A 20,448-nucleotide genomic window follows, 5' to 3' on the forward strand; every position below is an offset into this window, starting at 1 on the left:
ACAGTGAGACGTCTGAGTATAGACGTCGGTGATTGGTTGATATGTTTGGCGCTCGTTGAATCTGCGGTAGTCAGAGTAGGCGTTGAGTGAAGAGACAGAGATGTTTGAATAGTTGCTGAGGCGGAAAGATTGAACATAAAACCAGCACTGATAATCCGTCAAATTTGATGCGTTTATTTCAGTTGGCAGTATTCAACTGTCACATAATTAATGTATTAAGGCGTGGTAAAAGAAAAAAGCGCCAGGCTTTGTGTACCCAGCAGAAAAACAGCCGGTGTTCGGAGAGCTGACAGTGGCCGCGCGAGGTGAATCGTTCGCCCCTCACCGGGAGAGCTAGCCAGCAGTAGTAACCCCGAAAACACGGACAATTTTGTGTGTGAACGGTTGTCCGATTGATTTCAAGTCACTACGTTGGATGAGCATTGACCTCTCCCCGCAGGTATGAAACGCTGTCAAATGCACTGTTGTTTGTGTTTCTGAATGACGGAGAAATAGCGCAAGAGTGAGCTTGTTTCCTTGGCTTTAGCTTGCATGCTAAAAGGCTAGCTAGTTCAGTTGTGCTCGTGTTGGATTGTAACTGAGGATTTGGGTCTATTTGGAGAGTTACCGGCAGCAAAAAACATCCAGCTAGCTAGTACACTTAATAAATCAACTTGTAAACATGTGTAACAAGACAGGACATCGTTTCTATTTTTCTTTGTTTAGTAAATTACACTTACAGCTCAGCAATGAATAATGTCACAAAGCTTTATCCGGCATCGCTGGCTAGCCAGCTAGTCTAGCTAGCAAGTGTGACGTGATGTCAAGACAAGCCACTAAACTCCCGGTTTCCGCATTGATATCAATCTCGCCAAATAGATTTTTTTATCTGGGTCTTTCACAATAATTCTGTCCAGGCAGTCTTGTTAAATACTCATAATAATATCAACACAAATCAATCATTTCATCTAGAAACACAAAAGCCAGTGTTTAGTTAGCGAGTTGGCTACCTAGCCTACACAGTGTCAGTTGAAGTAATCATCTCCAGTAGCTAGCTAGAGATGTGTTCACCCCGACTTGAAAGAACTCGTCTCTTCAGAGGTCTTTGGTCAATTGGGGTCGCTATTCAGCCACCTGCCACTGTTACTATAATCACATTCATTTAGTTCTAAATCTTAAGGGATGAGATGTGAAGTTAACTACACTAAGGCAGCACGTGCAGTTTAAAAGCAACAAGTAAAGCTTCAGATGCAGAGAACAAGACAAGAAAACACGTTCACACGCATGCAATCCTGGTTTCGTGTCTAGGCACAGCGCAAAAGTGTTTCTTCTTCTGTAGATTAGATGTGTACCGTGGTTATTTGTAAAAGCGTATGCTGAATTGCATGATGAGTCTTTAAGCAGTCGTGTGTGTGCGCTCCAGGCTGATCATGGTGCTAACAGGGAAGAAGGGGCCAGTGTGCTGGAAGAAGAGGGTGAAGTCTGAGTACATGAGGCTACGACAGCTCAAACGCTTCAGACGAGCTGACGAGGTCAAGGTACGCACACACACACACACACACACACACACACACACACGTTTGTATTAATGTATGCAACATTTCACACCTTGATACAGACTCACTCATGTCTCACACCTCCACAGAAACTCTCACTCATGACTCATGTCTCAAATACTCTCTCACTCATCCACACACACAGTCGCTCATCCACACTCTCACACAGGCAAGTTTCTGGTGTGTCTTCTCTTCCAGAGCATGTTCAACTCCAACCGTCAGAAGATTCTGGAACGGACAGACATTCTGAACCAGGAGTGGAGGACTCGACGCATCCAGCCTGTTCACATCATGACCTCAGTAAGCTCTCTGCGGGGGGCCAGAGAGGTTAGTGTGCTTTACACACACACACTCACACACTCACACACACACACACAGTCACTCACAGGTGTACGTGGTGTGTGTGTGTGACGTCCTGCCTGCCGTGTCCTGTGTGGGAGCAGTGTATGGTGGACAGCAGCTTCTCAGAGTTCCCCAAGCAGGTGATCCCTCTGAAGACCCTCAACGCTGTGGCGTCCGTCCCCGTCATGTACTCCTGGTCCCCCCTGCAGCAGAACTTCATGGTACACACACACACTCGCCTACTCACACACACTGCTATCTGTTGAAGCGAGTTGTAAATATCTGTTCCTCCACCGTAACTCTACTCCACTGTTGCCACCACCTCTCATCCCTTCCTCCTCTCATCCCTCCCTCTTCTCCCCTCTCCTCCCCCTCCTCTCCTACCTCTGCCCTCCTCTCCTCACCTTGCCCCTCCTCTCCTCCCCCTCCTCTCTCAGGTAGAGGATGAGACGGTGCTCCACAACATCCCCTACATGGGGGATGAGGTTCTGGACCAGGACGGAACCTTCATAGAGGAACTCATCAAGAACTACGACGGCAAGGTCCACGGGGACAGGGGTGAGACACACACACACCACGGACACACACACCACACGGCAAGGTCCATGGGAACAGGGGTTAGACACACACACACACACCACGGACACAGACACTCACACACGTATACACACAAACCTCATCTTGTATTTAGCTGTGCTAAATTGTGTGTGGTTGTAGAGTGCGGCTTCATCAACGACGAGATCTTTGTGGAGCTGGTGAGCGCCCTCACCCAGTACAGCGACAACGAGGAGGACGAGGAGGAGGAGGAAGAGCAGGACTATAAACTGGAGAAGATGGAGGCGTGCCAGACCAAGGAGCACCCAGAGGACCCCCCCAAAGAAACCCCCAACGAGGCCCTCGCAGACCCCCCCAAAGACCCCCTCACAGACCCCCTCAACAGCACAGAGAGTAAGAGACCGCTGATTCTGATTTCTGAACAGTTTAGAGACGTTATGTAGTTTACGGTAATATCTGATCTTTTTTGATGAACACATTTTTAGTGTGTAACCTTTGTGTGTGTGTGGGTGTGTTTGTTTTCAGGCAGAAGCAGTGAGGACTCAAAGAAGTTTCCCTCTGATAAGATCTTTGAAGCCATCTCATCCATGTTCCCTGACAAGGGCTCCACAGAGGAGCTCAAAGAGAAGTGAGTGTGTGTGTGTGTGTGTGTGAGTGAGAGTGTAACCTGTGTGTGTGTAACCTGTGTGTGTGTGTGTGTGTGCAGGTACAAAGAGCTGACGGAGCAGCAGCAGCCGGGCGCTCTGCCTCCAGAGTGCACCCCCAACATCGACGGGCCTCACGCCCGCTCTGTCCAGAGGGAGCAGAGCCTGCACTCCTTCCACACGCTGTTCTGCAGGCGCTGCTTCAAATACGACTGCTTCCTGCACCGTGAGGACACTCACACACTAACACACACAGGTCACACACACAGGTCACACACTCATACACACACACAGGTCACACACACACAGGTCACACACTCACACACAGGCCACACAATCATACACACACACTTAGATGGATGTAACCCTTACACACACGTTAATTTCCCCTTGTGTGATAATCAAGTTTACCTTTATATGAGAACTGAAAATGTAATACAGGAATCAAAGTGTAAGACCCCCTCCTCCTCCTCGTAGCGTTCCACGCCACCCCCAACACCTACAAGCGTAAGAACATGGAGAACCAGGTGGACAGCAAGCCCTGCGGCCTGCACTGCTACATGTACCTGGTCCAGGTGGGTACCACAACCAACTATCACCTTAACTCTACAGACGTGACCACAACCCTGGTAGGAGGGTGATGGGGGCACTAGACAGGATGGTATTGGTCATCAGTGGACAGGATGGTATTGGTCATCAGTGGACAGGATGGTAGGATGATATTGGTCATCAGTGGGCAGGATGATATTGGTCATCAGTGTTCGTCCCGTCCGTGTGACCGTGGTACTGGTGTGTCCAGGAGGGCATGGTCCAGGAGTACCCAGAGGGAGGGGCGGCTGACCGGGGGAAGACTCCCTCCAAACGCACCACCGTCCGTCGCCGGGGACGACAGCCCAACAGCCGGCCCAGCACCCCCACCGTTGCCTCGGAGACCAAAGACATGGATAGTGACAACGATAAGGATGACGACCTTGACAATGATAAGGATGACGACCTTGACAACGATAAGGAGGACGACCTTGACAATGATAAAGATGACGATCATGACAACGAGAAGGATGACGACCTTGACAACGATAAGGATGACGACCTTGACAACGATAAGAAGGATGAGACCACCAGCAGCTCAGGTACGCACACACACCTATGAAGCTACATATACACCTACACACAAAAATTATGGTGTAATGGTGTGTGTGTGTGTGTTCCAGAGGGGACGTGGCGCTGCCAGACCCCGGTGCAGCTGCTGTGTGAGGCCGAGGCTGTGGACTGGAGTGGGGCCGAGGCCTCCCTCTTCAGAGTGCTCATAGGAACCTACTACAGCAACTACTGCGCCATCGCACGCCTCATAGGCACCAAGACCTGCAGACAGGTGTGTGTGTGTAAGGGTTAGAATTGCATTAAGGGTTTGAAAACACAATTTGGAATGGTCGGACCCAACCAGAATAGAAATACAAACCTGTGTGTGTGTGTGTGTGTGTGTCAGGTGTATGAGTTCAGGGTGAAGGAGTCCAGCATCATCGCTCGTGCCCCGGCAGAGGATGAGGACACGCCCCCTCGCAAGAAGAGGAAGAGACACAGGTACCAAGCTCCGCCCACCACAACAAGCTCCGCCCACCACAACACAGCCCTGTCTACTCGACCTGTGTGTTCACTAACCAGCTTCTGATGATGACGATGATGATGTTGTTGTTTAGGTTGTGGGCCACGCACTGCAGGAAGATCCAGCTAAAAAAAGGTAAGTGTTGGTGAAAAACTCTTCAGTATCAGAGCATGGATATGTAGATGTATAGATATGTAGGTATACGTCAGGTGGCTGAGCGGTGAGGGAGTCGGGCTAGTAATCTGAAGGTTGCCAGTTCGATTCCTGGCCGTGTCAAATGACGTTGTGTCCTTGGGCAAGGCACTTCACCCTACTTGCTTCGGGGGGAATGTCCCTGTACTTACTGTAAGTCGCTCTGGATAAGAGCGTCTGCTAAATGTAAATGTAATATAAATGCGTAGGTATATAGATGTATACTTTAGAAGCAGTGATTTATATAGATAAATGTATAGATATCTATGCATCTATATACATAGGTTCATATTAACTCCCTTGTTTGAAATGAAATCTGACATACTGAAGAGAAGCACATGCGCTTTTCCGGTTGCCATAGTCTGAGCCTTGTGACTCCTCCCCCTTTTAGATGGCTCCTCCAATCACGTGTACAACTACCAGCCATGTGACCACCCCAGGCAGCCATGTGACTCCTCCTGCCCATGTGTCACCGCCCAGAACTTCTGCGAGAAATTCTGCCAGTGCAGCTCTGAATGTACGAACACACACACACTGAATGTGCTGTGTGAACACTGAAACACACAGACCATGAATGTCACACACACACACACACTGTCTCTAACCTGTGATGTGTGTGTTTGCGCAGGCCAGAACCGGTTCCCTGGGTGCAGGTGTAAGGCTCAGTGTAACACCAAGCAGTGCCCGTGTTACCTGGCGGTGAGAGAGTGTGACCCCGACCTGTGTCTCACCTGCGGGGCGGCCGAGCACTGGGGCAGCAAGAACCTCTCCTGCAAGAACTGCTCCATCCAGAGAGGAGCCAAGAAGGTAGAGCACACACACACACACAGGCCGCCCACACTCAATAGTGAAACGTCATGTATGTCCTTTCTCTGAGAATCACGTGTGTGTGTTCCTCAGCACCTGCTGCTAGCTCCATCTGACGTGGCAGGCTGGGGCATCTTCATCAAGGAGCCCGTCCACAAGAACGAGTTCATCTCTGAGTACTGTGGAGAGGTACGGTGTGTGTGTGTGGGTGTGTGTAAGACCTATGGGTGTGTGTGTGTGTGTGTGTGTGTAAGACCTATGGGTGTGTGTGTGTGTGTGTGTAGGACCTGTGGGTGACGTGTGTGTGTGTGTGTAGATCATCTCCCAGGATGAGGCTGACCGCAGAGGGAAGGTCTACGACAAATACATGTGCAGCTTCCTGTTCAACCTCAACAACGGTAACACACACACACACACAGATGCCACACACACGTCTCACACACACACACACTCTTACATCTGGAGGAGCTTGTGTATCTGGATCAGTAGAGATGACTCCTTCGCTCCTGCAGACTTCGTGGTGGACGCCACCAGGAAGGGAAACAAGATTCGCTTCGCCAACCATTCCGTCAACCCCAACTGCTATGCAAAAGGTGAGCGGGGGTCAGAGGTCAGGTTATGGGGTCAGATCTGAGTGGTGATACAGAAGCTGATGATCACACCTGGTCTGCTGCTAATGCTAATGCTTCCCTCCCTCCTCAGTGATGATGGTGAATGGGGACCACAGGATTGGGATCTTTGCTAAGAGGGCCATCCAGACTGGAGAGGAGCTGTTCTTTGACTACAGGTCAGTCACATGGTCATACTATGGGGTTACCGTGATGACTGAGGGGGGGGGGGGGGGGATCGTGGTCGCTGTACTAACCCCAACCCTCTCCTCAGGTACAGCCAGGCCGACGCCCTGAAGTACGTGGGGATTGAGAGAGAGATGGAGCTGGCCTGAGTGTGCTCCCAGCCCTGTCTGGGTCAATACAACAGCCTTACACACACACGCTCCCTCTCTCTTATTCACACGCACTCACACACACACTCGCACACACACACACACTCTCTCTCTCTCACACTCGCACACACACGCTCTGTCCACTCGTCAGGAACCCCAGGTGACAGGCCGCGGGTGCAGCTGCAGGAATCCTTCAGGAGTTTTTGATCTTCGTCTTTGTCACTGTTCTTTTCTACCAGGCCTTGCTTTACCCGCCTCTTTCTAGCTCTTCGATAGTTGTTTGTTGTTTTTCTATCAACAAATCTTCCTCTTCTCTGGAACCTGGGACTGGATGTTACTCTGGTCACCAGCCTTCCTCTGGTGCTCACAGCAAAACCACAATAAACACACCAGACCACTAGTTTGGTGCTACTTTTATACACGGTGAATGAATCACTGAGTCAATCTGGAAAGTGAATCACTGAGTCGGTCTGGTGAATGAATCACTTACTGTCTGGTCTAAACTCGTTATTCAGAACCTTTTTAGGAACAAACATTCCATCCTTACAGGAGATTAGACGTACGTGTGTGTGTGTGTGTGTGTGTGTGAGAGAGAGAGGGTGTGTGTGTCTGTAAAAACGGTATAACCAGATTGTGAGCCCCCCCATGCCCCTGTCACCACGGTAATGACTGCCTGGAATGGTGTGTACCATGACGACCAGTTCCTGCTGTGTGGTGATGAACTAATGTTCCTGTTCTGTCCACCAGCACCTAAACCGTCTCTGTGACAACCAAAATCATTGTAACTCTTTAGATTATTGTATGTTTTCCCCTTCTCCTTATTGTAAGCTTTTGTTGTTGTAAGATAATCGGATGTATCTGGACCCTGAGTCTTCTGCTGTGCCTTGAATCTTCCTCAGAACGTTCATTAGTACACTTGATTAGAGCCCTTCGCCACTGTCAAAACACCACTGTTGATCCCAGATGTTTCCTGCATGATCAGGAGAACCCAACGTTGGCAGGACAGCCCAGAGCTCTGGGGCCTGTGGAGTCTGCGTTCCCTATGGGGCCTGCGCGAATACTCAAACTCCCCTCCTTCCTGTTTGTCTTCAGAGACTACGATACTGCTGTAGGTCGGCATAGTGAGGATGACTGAAGGAAGGATGTGTGAGAGGATTGAGACGGGCCCCAAGCTGAAGGAGAGCAGATGTGAAGGGAGACACTTAGAGAGCATGTCCCAAGTTACTTATGGGGAGGAGAAAACGTTAAAAAAAAAGTCAAATCTCTTGAATAGTTGATGCTTTTTGTGGGACCTGGTGAACCTTGGTCCCATTTTAACTGGTGCTTATGGAAACTGACTTGTTTTTTTTGCTGATGAAACGTCTGACTGACTTGAAGCAATAATACCAGCCTTGAATCAAACAAGACACACAGCTTAACTACGAGGGGTTCCATCTCCAATCTGGTTTTTCTACCAGGAATTTATTGTGGGCTTCAGCTGTGGTGGGCCTAGTGAGCAGGCTGATGTTCAGAGGTGTCTGTCGGTGAGGCTGACGGGACCTCCTTGGTCCTGGTCGTCTGGCAGGATCCTTTCTGACTGGTGGGGTGTCCCAGACAGCCCTGGGGTGTTAGGATGTACATTTGTGTTCTGCCTCGTAGACGGGACCCTCTCCCCTCGTCTGACTGAGTTCCCTCTCCTGATTGCCATGGTGCTAAAATGTTTACAGGGAATACTGTCAGTGATGCAGAATAAAATATTGGAAAATTGGTCAGTCGTGTGTGTGTGTGTGTGTGTTCTGTTAAACTCAGGCGTGCAAACTCCTCACCGTCCGTCCGTCATCTGCCGCTTGTCCGGGGGTCGGGTCGCGGGGGCAGCAACCTAAGCAGGGAAAGGTGAAATTCACCTTTTTGAAGCCGAAATGAGTAGAGTGGGGAGAGGTTACATCTCAGTAGAAACAATTTCAACATGTATATTACGTAATTGATATCAGTTAAATGAATTATCAATTGGTTTGAGCGAGATTTGAAGCAGGGGTACCGTGTTTGGGAGTAGACTCGATGGTACACATGCTTACCACAGTCAGAGGGTTCCTGCAAAGGTACTTTCTACAAGACAGTGTAATTGCCCTTATGACACTACTAAGAGCTACATAAGAACAGAGAAGCTGTCAGGAGAGAAAGAATTGAAGGCAGGCGTAAAGAAACCTTTAACTTTTAATTCATCACACATTTAGAAAATGAACCACACTATACAAATGGTTTCAACCATATAGCCTTGACCCAGCGTGTCTAGACCAGCCACGCCCCCAGCGTGTCTAGACAAGCCACGCCCCCAGCGTGTCTAGCCACGCCCCCAGGCACTTGTGTAGACGAGTCACATGAAACCTCCGGATGACGCAGCCCCTCCCTGTCGGACGAGCGTGAGCACGTCGTCACATGCAAACAGCACTTGGTTCTCATTAGGTATAGATAGGACTCACGTGGTACTTGAAAAGTTCTATTTTATTTCTCAAAAACATAATTTGAAGCCATACGTCATTCATTGACAAAGTACAAGGTGCTCGTTTATTTTCTTCATCCTATTAAGACAAGTTCTGTCCTGTGACGTAAACTCTAAAATGGCCAACAACAAGCTTCTTCCCACTGATTAAACATTGCCATTCTGTTTCCTCCATGTTTGATCTACACAAGTACCTGGGGCTCATTGGAGAGCGACGCGTCGGTGAACGTTTCGACAAGTCTTTCGAACTCCGTCCAAAAGTGTTGCTTCACTCACAAACATACATATATTACAGGGACGCCCCTCCTCCCATCCCAGTGAGTTCTCCATAGGCTGTACTAGCTGTCAATCATTCAGCAGGCAGGCAGCCCAGTGACTCCTCCCCTCCTGACAGAGGGTAGCCAATAGCATGCAGTAACCTTAGATGCAGCTCCATTCTGATTGGTTGTAGGCGTACTCTTGAATTCCCCCTCTATGCGAGGGGTTTATAAGTCTGTAGTTATATTTACATGTGAAACTAAGAGCGTGTGAGAGGTTATAGACCATGGGATCATTGTTTTGTCCCGACAGGGAGATCAGGTATTGAGGTCACCTCAAGTTCACCATCTCTCTGTCGAGGTGCGTATTCCCATCTCACACACACACACACTTTCTCCCTCACACTCTCCGACGACGATATGTGTCCACCATTCAGGGGACGCACACTTTATTACTCAGAGACATAAAAAATTAAAAAAAATCCAAAAGAAAAACAAAAGTTAAGGATAAAAGATGCATGTCCAGGTGTGTTCAGGCCAGGTAGCTGTAGGTGTCCTTCTCTCCATCCACACGTTCCAGATACTCCTTCTCTATCAGGATGTCGATGCATTTCTGACAGAAACACAGAAGAGGCACAATGGATTATCCTCAGAGGGGGGGTGTGTTGCATGAGAGCTGAATACAGGTATGTGTATATGTGTGTGTACCTTGATAACAGGGACTCTGGGTTTGAAGCGAGAGGAGAGCTGGTTGAGGACCTCAGCCAGGAGCTGCTGGTGCTTCAGAACCTTCCGCATCTTCATGATCCTCACGATGGCTGCCTGCGCACGCACACACGACGGGGGGTGGGGTTAGGACACAATACTAAACACGTAGCATCAGGAATACTCACATATCATATCACATTGACCGACTGACTCACCTCACACACAGACACTCACTCTCTCTCTCACACACCCCCACACCTGTATGAGCAGCTTGCGGTCCTCCTCGATGTTCTTGTGTGTGGTTTCCTGCTCCTGCTTCTGCTCTGTCTTCATGGGCACGTTGATGTTCACACGCAGCTTCTTACTGCACACACACACAACACGCACAACACACACAGGGTTATAGGGGGAGAGAGAGAGAGGAAGACAGCAGAAAGAGAGGAAAAGAGAGAGCTCACTTCTTGTATCCCAGGAAGAGTTTGATCAGGGTGTCAGGTTTGAACTCCACCTCATCTACATTGGCTGTGTCATCCTCCAGGACCTGACAGACAGACAGAGTTACAGACAGACAGGTCTTAGGTATGACAGACAGACAGGTCCTCAGTATGACAGAGAGACAGGTCTTCAGTATGACAGACAGAGTTACAGACAGACAGGTCTTCAGTATGGCAGACAGACAGGTCTTCAGTATGGCAGACATACGTGACTCTACACTCCCCTCTAGTGGGGGATGGGGGTATGACTCACCAGCAGTTTGGATTTCAACAGGATCTGTAGGACCTGAACCAGAATGTCCTGCAAGGAAACACACACAGTTCATGCCTGGTAGCCATGACTACAGACCTGCTCCCTGGATGGCTTAATAGTTTGTTTAACCCTTGTGCTGCCTTCTGGTCACATGACCCAAAGGTTCACAATGAACCATCGTTGTGTTTACCCAATTTTACCCAATACAAAAACAAATAAATAGCATTTTCTTTTAACCTTCGCAATGTGGGGGGTCTGAGACAGCCCGACAGTTAAAAGAAAATGCTTCACTTTGTTTTTGTATGCGGTAAAGTTGTCGCAAGACGACGGTGGGTCACAATGACTGATGGGTCAGAATGACCCGAAGATAACACAAGGGCTAACACAAGTTTTCCATAAAAAGTAAATAACTAAAGGACTGGATGTGTGTGTGTGTGTGCTGCTCACAGTCTTGATGTGTGTGCTGTCTGTGAGCTGCTGGACTGTGTACAGATCCTCAGTGTTGAACTGCAGCAACAGAGCCATCTGGAAGGTAGAGGCCTGCAGAGTGTACCTGCAACACACACACACACACACACTATGAGAAACATTGTTGACCACAACAGGACTGAGGAGCAGAGATGACAAAAGTACACATCCTTCACTCAAGTAGAAGTACAGATACTCATGTTTAAAAAGACTCTGACTACACTTCTTTACTCAAGTTAAAGTAAATAAGTATGGACTCTGACATATACTTTAGTAAAAAGTAGCCATTACAACTACCTGTTTTAGTGAAAGATTGTCGGAAAAATTGTTAAGTGCTGATACCCAAAAAATCTTAGATCTCTGCAACAGTGTAACAACAATGGAATCAGTGTAATAAGTGTAACAGCGTAATAACAAATGTGAAACAGCGTACAACATAATGCGAGCAGGATAGAGGGCAGAGAGAGAGAGAGCAGGAGAGAGAGGGAGGTACCTGTTCTTGAAGCAGTTGGTGACCAGCTCTCCTTTAGACAGGTGGTAGAGCCAGGTGAGCTTGCGTCCGCTGTGTCTGCTGGCGTAGAAGGCTGTGAACCTCTGGTAGCTCCTTTCCAGCTGGGGGGAAGACAGCAGGTCAGAGAGATGTACGACTAAAGGAGGTGTTGAGGTTGTGATGGTCAGAGAGATGTACGACTAAAGGAGGTGTTGAGGTTGTGATGGTCAGAGAGATGTACGACTAAAGGAGGTGTTGAGGTTGTGATGGTCAGAGAGATGTACGACTAAAGGAGGTGTTGAGGTTGTGATGGTCAGAGAGATGTACGACTAAAGGAGGTGTTGAGGTTGTGATGGTCAGAGAGATGTACGACTAAAGGAGGTGTTGAGGTTGTGATGGTCAGAGAGATGTACGACTAAAGGAGGCGTTGAGGTTGTGATGGGGTAAAGGAGGTGTTGAGGTTGTGATGGGATAAAGGAGGTGTTGAGGTTGTGATGGGGTTGTCAGGCTGTGTCTCACCTCAGACGGCAGGGCGAACGTGCAGGACTGCTGGAACGGCCACGATCCTGAACTCAACACCTGGATACTGAAGTCCACTGGTAACACACACACACACATCTATGATCAATACGATGACTCTGCTGAACCTCCATTATTATCTTGTTGCTATTGGTTGTGGCACGGTAGCTTGATTGGAAGGCTTTTCTTTCTGGGTGAAATGTTGGAAAGCTAACTAGCAGCAAGGCAATACAATGTTGATATTTTATTTTCAGTAGAGATGCATTGATTGTCCTATCAGAATCGGTATAAACACCCATCATTCCAGTCCAAAGGTTCACAGTTGGTCAGGTGTGTGTGTGTGTGGTTCTTACAGTCCAGGGGTCTTAACAGTTGATCAGGTGTGTGTGTGTGTGTGTGGTTCTTACAGTCCAGGGGTTCACAGTTGGTCAGGTGTGTGTGTGTGGTTCTTACAGTCCAGGGGTTCAGAGTTGGTCAGGTGCTTCTTGAACTGCTCGTTCAGGTCCTTGCTCACGCCGATGTCCTGGAACATCCGCTGCAGCTTGGAAGTGTACTCAAAACCACACGCTTGCTGAGGACGAGGTGGTGGGGGGGAGAGAGACAAATCTTCAGGTATGTTATATCATCCTTTACATTTGAAGAACCTATTCAGCAGATATGTAGGTGACGTTTTGTGAGTGTGTGTGTGTGTGTCCAGGTGTGTGTGTCCAGACCTTGAGCTTGGAGATCATGCTGGCCTCTGCATCGTCGCTGGCACTGTTCTGATGGACGAGGCGCTTGGCCAGCATCTTGGCGTAGAACTTCTGGAACACATCCTTGTCCTCGATGTACTTGAACACCACCATCTGACACACACAGCCAGACTGTCACCTCCTGTCTGTCTGTCTGTGTGTGTCTGTGTCAGTGTGTGTCAGTGTGTGTCTTACCACTTGGTTGAGTGTGTCCTCCAGTTCTGCCTCTTCAGGGTTCTTAGAGCTGGAGGGGAGAACACACACACGCACAATCAGTTTCACAGTGGCTTCTCCCTCATACGCTCACTCACTTAAATCATCTGCTAACTCACACACACACACACACACACACACACCTCTTCTTGAGCAGTGAGTCACAGTATCTGGCCAGCAGCTCGGGTGACTTGCTGGAGGACTGGGCCATCTTGGTGACGGCGTTGTTGTTGATGAAGCGACCACATGCCTGGGGGACAACGAGACGTCAGGAACACACACACACACACACACCATCTCCACAAGGCAGAAAGCAGAGATGGCCCTACCTTATCGAGCGCGGCCACAAAGCCGGCGTCGTTGTTGAAGGCGGACATGACGAGGGCGTTGTACTTCTTATGGACGTCCAGCGTGGTCTGAACATACACCTTGGGGTCCTGAGGAGACAGGAGAGGGTCACTACCACGCTGAGCACCAGGCAGGGGGGCTCAGGGGGTGTGTGTGGACCTACATTGAGCGCAGCCTCCCCACACTTCTCGATGGCGGCCAGGCCCTGGTTGTGGATGTGAGTTTCCAGAAGCTTCTTCAGCTCTCCCAGCCCGTCTGTGATCCTGGACACCAGGTTGTACATCCGGCCCAGGTCTGACACAGGACAGGGGGTGAGCACACACCATAACATTTACATTTAGTCATTTAGCAGACGCTCTTATCCAGAGCGACTTACAGTAAGTACAGGGACATTCCCCCCGAGGCAAGTAGGGTGAAGTGCCTTGCCCAAGGACACAACGTCATTTCGCACGGCCGGGAATCAAACCGACAACCTTCTGATTAATAACCCGACTCCCTAACCGCTCAGCCATCTGACCCCCCCCAGCCATCTAACACACACACACACACCCACGGTTACACACACCCTAACATATATACACTCCGACACCCACCCTCGTTCTTGTCTGCGTCCAGCAGGTTCTGGAACTCTGTGTGGAACACCTCCAGGTGCTTCTCTATGAGGACCTGCTCACATTTCCTGGCCAGCTCATCCTGGGTGCTCTCATGCAGGTACACCTGCACACGCCTCTGTTCCTCCAGGAGACGGGCCTCCGCCTGCACACACACACACACACACACACACACACACACACACACACACACACACACAGTCAACACAATACCTCTGAAAGCACCTTGCACAACTCGTTAGTTTGAATTCCTTCTCCACCTCCCCGCCCCCACCTTCTTCATGTACTCAGTGACGGGGTTCTGCTGCAGGAACTCTGTGCTTTCTCTGGTGTAGAAGCGTTCTGTGTCTGTGAGGAACTGGCACTCAAAGTACTCCTTATACACAGAGAGGGTGGGGCCACGTGCAAACGAGTCCTCCTCATTCAGACCCAGCTCCACTGGAGAGAGAGGACACAGTCAGACACACACACTCAGTCTCACACACACACTCAGTCAGACAGACACACACACACTCAGTCAGACACACACACTCAGTCAGTCTCACACACACACCTTCAGTCTCACAGTCAGACTCTCTGTGTACCGTAGGACTGCACCACTCCACTGATCAGTCTGGTGTTGATCGTCTCTCCATTCCTCTCCTTCTCTATGAGCTTCAGCACCGCGTTCGTTACCTGGGAGACGGAGAGGGGATGGGGGGAGGGGAGAGAGGATCAGACACCGGGCTGGAGGCAGAGAGAGGGGGAGGGAGAGAGAGGAGAGAGCAGAAAGAGAGTAGAGAGCGTAAAGAGAGAGAGGTGAGAGTGGAAAGAGAGAGAGGAGAGCAGAAAGAGAGAGGAGAGAGCAGAAAGAGAGAGAGCAGAAAGAGAAAGAGGAGAGAGTGGAAAGAGAGAGGAGAGCAGAAAGAGAGAGAGCAGAAAGAGAGAAAGAGCAGAAAGAGAAGGGAGAGTGAGAGAGAGCAGAAAGAGAGAGAGGGGAAGTCTCACCTGTTTGTTGAGAGGTCTGAATAAACTCTCCCTCCAGGTCACCAGAGCCAGCTAGGAGAGAGAGAGAAGGGTTACATTTACATTTAGTCATTTAGCAGACGCTCTTATCCAGAGCGACTTACAGTAAGTACAGGGACATTCCCCCCGAGGCAAGTAGGGTGAAGTGCCTTGCCCAAGGACACAACGTCATTTGGCAGAGCCGGGAATCGAACCGGTAACCTTCAGATTACTAGCCCGACTCCCTAACCGCTCAGCCACCTGACTCCAAGGGTTACGGTACATCCACACCCACACACATCTACAGTACGTTCTCACAATCACACCCACACACATACACCCCCGCCTCTCACCGAGTAGATCTCGTAGATGCCCTTGCGGCCCTCGTCACACTCGCGGCGGACCCAGTGGCGATTGAGGTAGGCACAGATGCCGTTCAGAACCTTGCTGGAGAAACGGTAATCCTCCCATTGCTGGGTGTAGAACTTCAGAACACCTTCATCCATCAGGTCCTCTCCCTCCTGGGGGGGGGGGGGGGGGGGGGGGGGGGGGGGGGGAATGAGTTGAGGGGGGGATATGGGGGGGGGGGAGATGAGGGGGGGAAGGGAGCATTAATGCTGAGATGAAAGAGAAGAGAGACGGTGTGCACTTCTCTATCCCTGCCTGGGCTAGGTTCAGGATTCTGCATTTTCAGTTCTAAGCCCAGGGTTCTAAGACCCGGGGGTCCATCCCTCCTCGCAGCCTCACCTTGAGCAGGCTGGTCAGGTAGTTCTTCAGGAAGTCCTTGAGCCTCTTGTAGAGCTCCAGACCCACAAACTGGGCCCCCCCTGGGGTGGTGCTCTTCTTGGAGGGCTTGGGGGGGGCCGAGGGCCCCCGGCTGGCCTGGTGCACGCTGGTGCAGTAGTTATACACATGTCTGGGGAGGGGGGAGGGGTCAAGGAGCACAAGCAGGAGAGGGGGGGCTGTAATCGTTAACACACACACACACACAGGGTAGGACTCTGATCACAGTAAAAGGTTTTATATAGGCATGCTAAGAACAAAAGTCAGGTGACTTTCACAACACAATACAGCCAGACAACACACACACACACCCATCCACACACTGAGATGACAAACAGACATCACTGCCGCACGTGTGAACACCTTCCTCACGCGTGTGCGTGCTAGCGTGTGGGATACGTGTAGAGCTCCATGTAGCGTGACTTGGCCATGCTCTGGCGCGTGTACACCTGCTGGATCCCTGCCCGCAGGTCGTCCCAGATCTGGTCCAGCCCGATCTGCCGCAGGCCGTGAGAGCTCTGGCTCCTGTTGGACGACATCCTGCCCTGGCTCCTCCTCTCCTCCTCCTGCCCTCCTGGCTGCTGCCCTCCTGGCCTGCCCTGGCGCGCTCTCCTGTCTCCGACCAGCCTCACTCCGTCTCATCCATGGGTGGGGGGCAGAAAGATGGGAGGCTGGAGGGGGGGGGGGGGGGGGTTAAAACAGACTGCAGTTCTCCTCCGCAGGCCTGGGGGCGCTGTCTGGAGATCCTCCTCCTCTCAGCCACGCAGCTACACCTCCCCGGAACACCTGCAGGAGACAGATAGGGAGATGAAAGTGCTGCTTTGATGAAAGTGTCTGGTCCACCTGTATGAGGTTATAACCAGGCTCCAGGGTTTAGACTGGTCCTGTCTGTATGAGGTTATAACCAGGCTCCAGGGTTTAGACTGGTCCTGTCTGTATGAGGTTATAACCAGGCTTAAGGGTTTAGACTGGTCCTGTCTGTATGAGGTTATAACCAGGCTTAAGGGTTTAGACTGGTCCTGCTGTATGAGGTTATAACCAGGCTCCAGGGTTTAGACTGGTCCTGACAGCATCTCCCATCGCTTCGGAGCCTGACGTCACTGTGCTAATGAGAGATTAGTCCACTTTACTGGACGCACTGGTCTGTTAAAGGGCAGGTGACACTCTCAAAATGAGACACACACACACACACCCATATGAGACACACACACACCTGTATAAGGACACACACACACCCGTATGAGGACACACCAGCCTGAGCATCAGTTGGTAGCGACAACCATCATGTTGTGTTCAGTGAAACATCCCTTCAGATGTAATTTCATCCAGCAGGAAACCAACACACAGTCAACAGCACCCTCGCTCTCCTGGCAGGATGATGCCTATATTTAGCAGGGAGAGCCTAGCCTGTCATTAGGACTAGAGGCTGAGGGCTGTGTGTGTGTGCAGGATTTGATCTGCACTGTTAACTTCCTGCCACTGTTGACAAGCACATCGAAACAGCAGCACCAGTCAGCAGGAAGGTAAACAGAGAGAGCCCTGAGAGAGGACCAGACAGGTGCTGCTCATCCAGCCCGGGCTGTGTAGTTGTTCTCGAGCTGACCGGGGGTCTGGGATCACCTCACAACCAGAGAACCCTCCCCAGCAGAACCAGAGAACCACACTTCCCCCTTCCACAACAGAACCTGATAAGCCCCTCCCCGTCCCCAGCAGGGACCAATGGCACCCCGCCTGTGAGCTCACTCCCGGTTTCCATGGCAACCACGAGCAGACAACACCTCTGTTTCATTGGCAGACCAAAAAGAGTGCCCCCCCCCCCCACACACACAGAAATCAAAACAGGAAGAACAACCTTCTTCCTGGTCAGAGTCCCGATGACATCAGCCGACCTTCAGAACAGACCTGGGTTCAGATCACCCAGGTTACTGACCTTTAGAGGTGTGGCTGAAGTCTGACCTGAGATGAGCTGTACCTGCTGTCCTGGTGAGGGAGGGGAACGGCTGATTTCCAAACAGTTTGTTGTGAAATAAGAGGCTGTGAACGACAACAAGTGTCACATAGCCACTGTGTTGGCTCGCGGCCAAGCCCACGGCCTGTTCCTCCTTCTAGGAGGAAGCCTGGGTCAGTTCACCAAACAACATCTGTGCACATAACGTCTGCAAACACCCAGACTACTAAAGAACAGGATGTAAGCAACAACACACACTAGCAGCGTGCTTCTCATATGTGTGTGTGTGTGTGCGTGCAGTGAGCGGTCAGAGAGAGAGCAACAATGCTTGTGGGGGGGAAACTCAGCTTGATAAATCTGATTACCCCGGTCGACCTGGCTCCTGGTGAGACTGTACAACCTCATACCCTACATTTCCCACACACCCATGTAAACACACATCACAGTGGCTTTCAATCATTCTTGATTACCATGGATTAGCCTACTTACTTTGATCAGTAATATGTAACAACAAAACAGTAAATCTTTTAGGTAGTGATCACAACTGAGTTTGTAGACCCAGTGGTTTCTGATTCTGAAACCACCAAACTGTTTCTCAAACTTCTATTCTGGATAATTCTCTGAGCTTCTGGGTATGTTGCGTGTGAGGAAAAACGCCCTGATGATTTCTTAAGCGAGTGTGTACCTCCGGTTGTAGAGCATCGCAGAAGGACATTTTATTAGCGTAAGCAGCTTCTGATTCCGCTCTCTCAGCGATGCTTTCAACATCCAAGCCACGCATCACCTCGCGAAAGATCGCCACAGCCTTCAGCTTCATTCAGCACGTCTGCCTGTCACATAGAACAGGCCTAGCTAGTCCTGGTCAACTAAGGCGAGAGGAAGGAAGGTATTTTAACAAACACTTCACATCTACCGTGTGGACAAGATGATCTCCACAGGCTGAATTTAACTAATCACTGACGCAGATAGACTACCGCTGTAACCGAGGCGAAGTCCTCGCAGGAAGTTAGTGTTAAAGCAAGTGTTAAAGTCCTGGACTGCAGGAGGACGCAGTTTCATATCATCCTGTACTGTACGTCGCTTTGGGTGAAACCGTCTGTTAAATAAACACTTTCTGAGGGGTTTTGAGTGGATCTCAGTGCCAATGCAGAACCGCAGATATTGGTGAAATGACATTATGTGCGATTATAACGATAGCTAAATATCACCACATTTTCTGAAGCATCTCTGCAGTATAGTCTAGTCATATGCATACATTCCCGTATGCTAGTTTTTTGGTTCTCTCTATGCCAGATCATTTGATTTCAGCCTGTAAGCAGTTTGTTTTTCCCTTTATTTGCATTTCACAACATTGAGGAATAGTTAACCAGCCAGTACCTAATAGTAGTGGTAACTAGCAAGATGTTTATGACAAGAAGAATATTACTCGCTGGCTAACTCTTTTGTAGCTACAGTTAGCTAGCGAACTGAGAGCATGATCTGGTATGGCAACCTTTGTAAACGACTTGTTTATTTATGAAATGGGGGGGCGGACTACAGTTAACTATACAACTAGCTCTATATTGTATAAGTCAGCGAGCTAAGTTAGCTAGCTGGCTATCTGTCGCTAGCTAGAAGCTAGCGCACCTACGACATGAGAAGACTAGCTACGACTTTAGTCCAGATAGTTGCTTTTAACTTTGCTACTGTACTGTAACGAATACTACATTAAAACTGTCTATGAAGTTGTGTTAACAAACTACTGATTTCTGGCAGAGAGCCTTGCCAAGTAGAAACTACGAAAAAGCAGAGGGTTAAGGTTTCTAGTTAATTAGCTAGCTAGTTAGCTAACATAGCTGGACAAGATAAGCATCGTATCTAGCTACTAGTAATAATGTTCTCCACCAAATCCGACACTACAGTAACGTACGGACCTGAAGATGTTAGCTAAACCATAGCTACTATGACGATAGCTAGCTAGCTAACCTAGTAGCGTAGCGCTCAGTTGTGGGTGTAAAATGGCAGCTCACCCAATGAGTCAGGAAAACATCCAGCTAGCATGTTAGACAGCTACCTAGCTACCTGGCTAACAAGCCAAGCCATGAGAGACTGCGAGGTCGGAGTGAAGAGCGTAACATAGCAATAGCATCATGCTACACACAACATTTTTGCCGCCTTGATCTAATATTAACGCACCAGAAGATTGATTCTTACCAGTTCATGTCAATAATTTCCTCGTATTCCAAATATCAAAGGAGGTTCACAGCTACCAAATAGTGGATACGTGGCTGATTGACTTGCTTTCGTTTCTTGACGGATTGGATTGTAGCTGCTAGCTGACCTGCGTCGTCAATCCTACTGTTCCGTTTTTCCAAGATCCGGCTAGCTAGCTGGCTAGTCTGTGAAAAAAAGTAGGCTTTGACTACAAATATGGCTGTACTGTAAGGCGACTACAAAAACGTAATAAGTAGCTTAAATGACAAAAACATTACAAACCAATATTTTTTTGTCCCAAATGTATTTAATGTCTTAATTTAAAGAAACGGACATTGTACTGAACAC

At 49.5% G+C, this 20,448-nt stretch overlaps 2 protein-coding genes across 2 annotated transcripts; one reads left to right on the forward strand and one right to left on the reverse strand.

Moving 5' to 3' along the window:
• The first annotated feature begins 117 nt into the window (after positions 1-117).
• ezh2 (enhancer of zeste 2 polycomb repressive complex 2 subunit) lies at positions 118-7,038 on the forward strand. Its single transcript, XM_067251272.1, has 20 exons — positions 118-439; positions 1,403-1,517; positions 1,734-1,862; positions 1,979-2,098; positions 2,315-2,435; positions 2,595-2,825; positions 2,958-3,060; positions 3,139-3,302; positions 3,554-3,651; positions 3,876-4,206; positions 4,288-4,448; positions 4,563-4,657; positions 4,774-4,814; positions 5,263-5,388; positions 5,500-5,678; positions 5,772-5,867; positions 5,995-6,076; positions 6,191-6,271; positions 6,381-6,465; positions 6,561-7,038. The coding sequence occupies exons 2-20, from the start codon at positions 1,410-1,412 to the stop codon at positions 6,619-6,621; spliced, it is 2,412 nt and encodes an 803-aa protein (XP_067107373.1). The 5' UTR covers positions 118-439; positions 1,403-1,409; the 3' UTR covers positions 6,622-7,038.
• A 1,758-nt stretch (positions 7,039-8,796) lies between these two features.
• cul1b (cullin 1b) lies at positions 8,797-20,239 on the reverse strand. Its single transcript, XM_067251271.1, is given in 23 exon segments — positions 8,797-9,970; positions 10,066-10,179; positions 10,324-10,429; positions 10,524-10,606; positions 10,813-10,860; positions 11,260-11,361; positions 11,770-11,892; positions 12,290-12,366; positions 12,743-12,860; positions 13,003-13,134; positions 13,216-13,264; positions 13,377-13,483; positions 13,563-13,670; positions 13,745-13,875; positions 14,175-14,337; positions 14,467-14,630; positions 14,777-14,867; positions 15,180-15,230; positions 15,530-15,697; positions 15,924-16,092; positions 16,359-16,522; positions 16,524-16,745; positions 20,101-20,239. Coding segments are annotated over 22 exon segments (2,427 nt in total). The 5' UTR covers positions 16,602-16,745; positions 20,101-20,239; the 3' UTR covers positions 8,797-9,889.
• Between the last annotated feature and the right edge of the window lie 209 nt (positions 20,240-20,448).

This window comes from Osmerus mordax, chromosome 15 (genome assembly GCF_038355195.1).
Source record: "Osmerus mordax isolate fOsmMor3 chromosome 15, fOsmMor3.pri, whole genome shotgun sequence".
NCBI lineage: Eukaryota > Metazoa > Chordata > Actinopteri > Osmeriformes > Osmeridae > Osmerus > Osmerus mordax.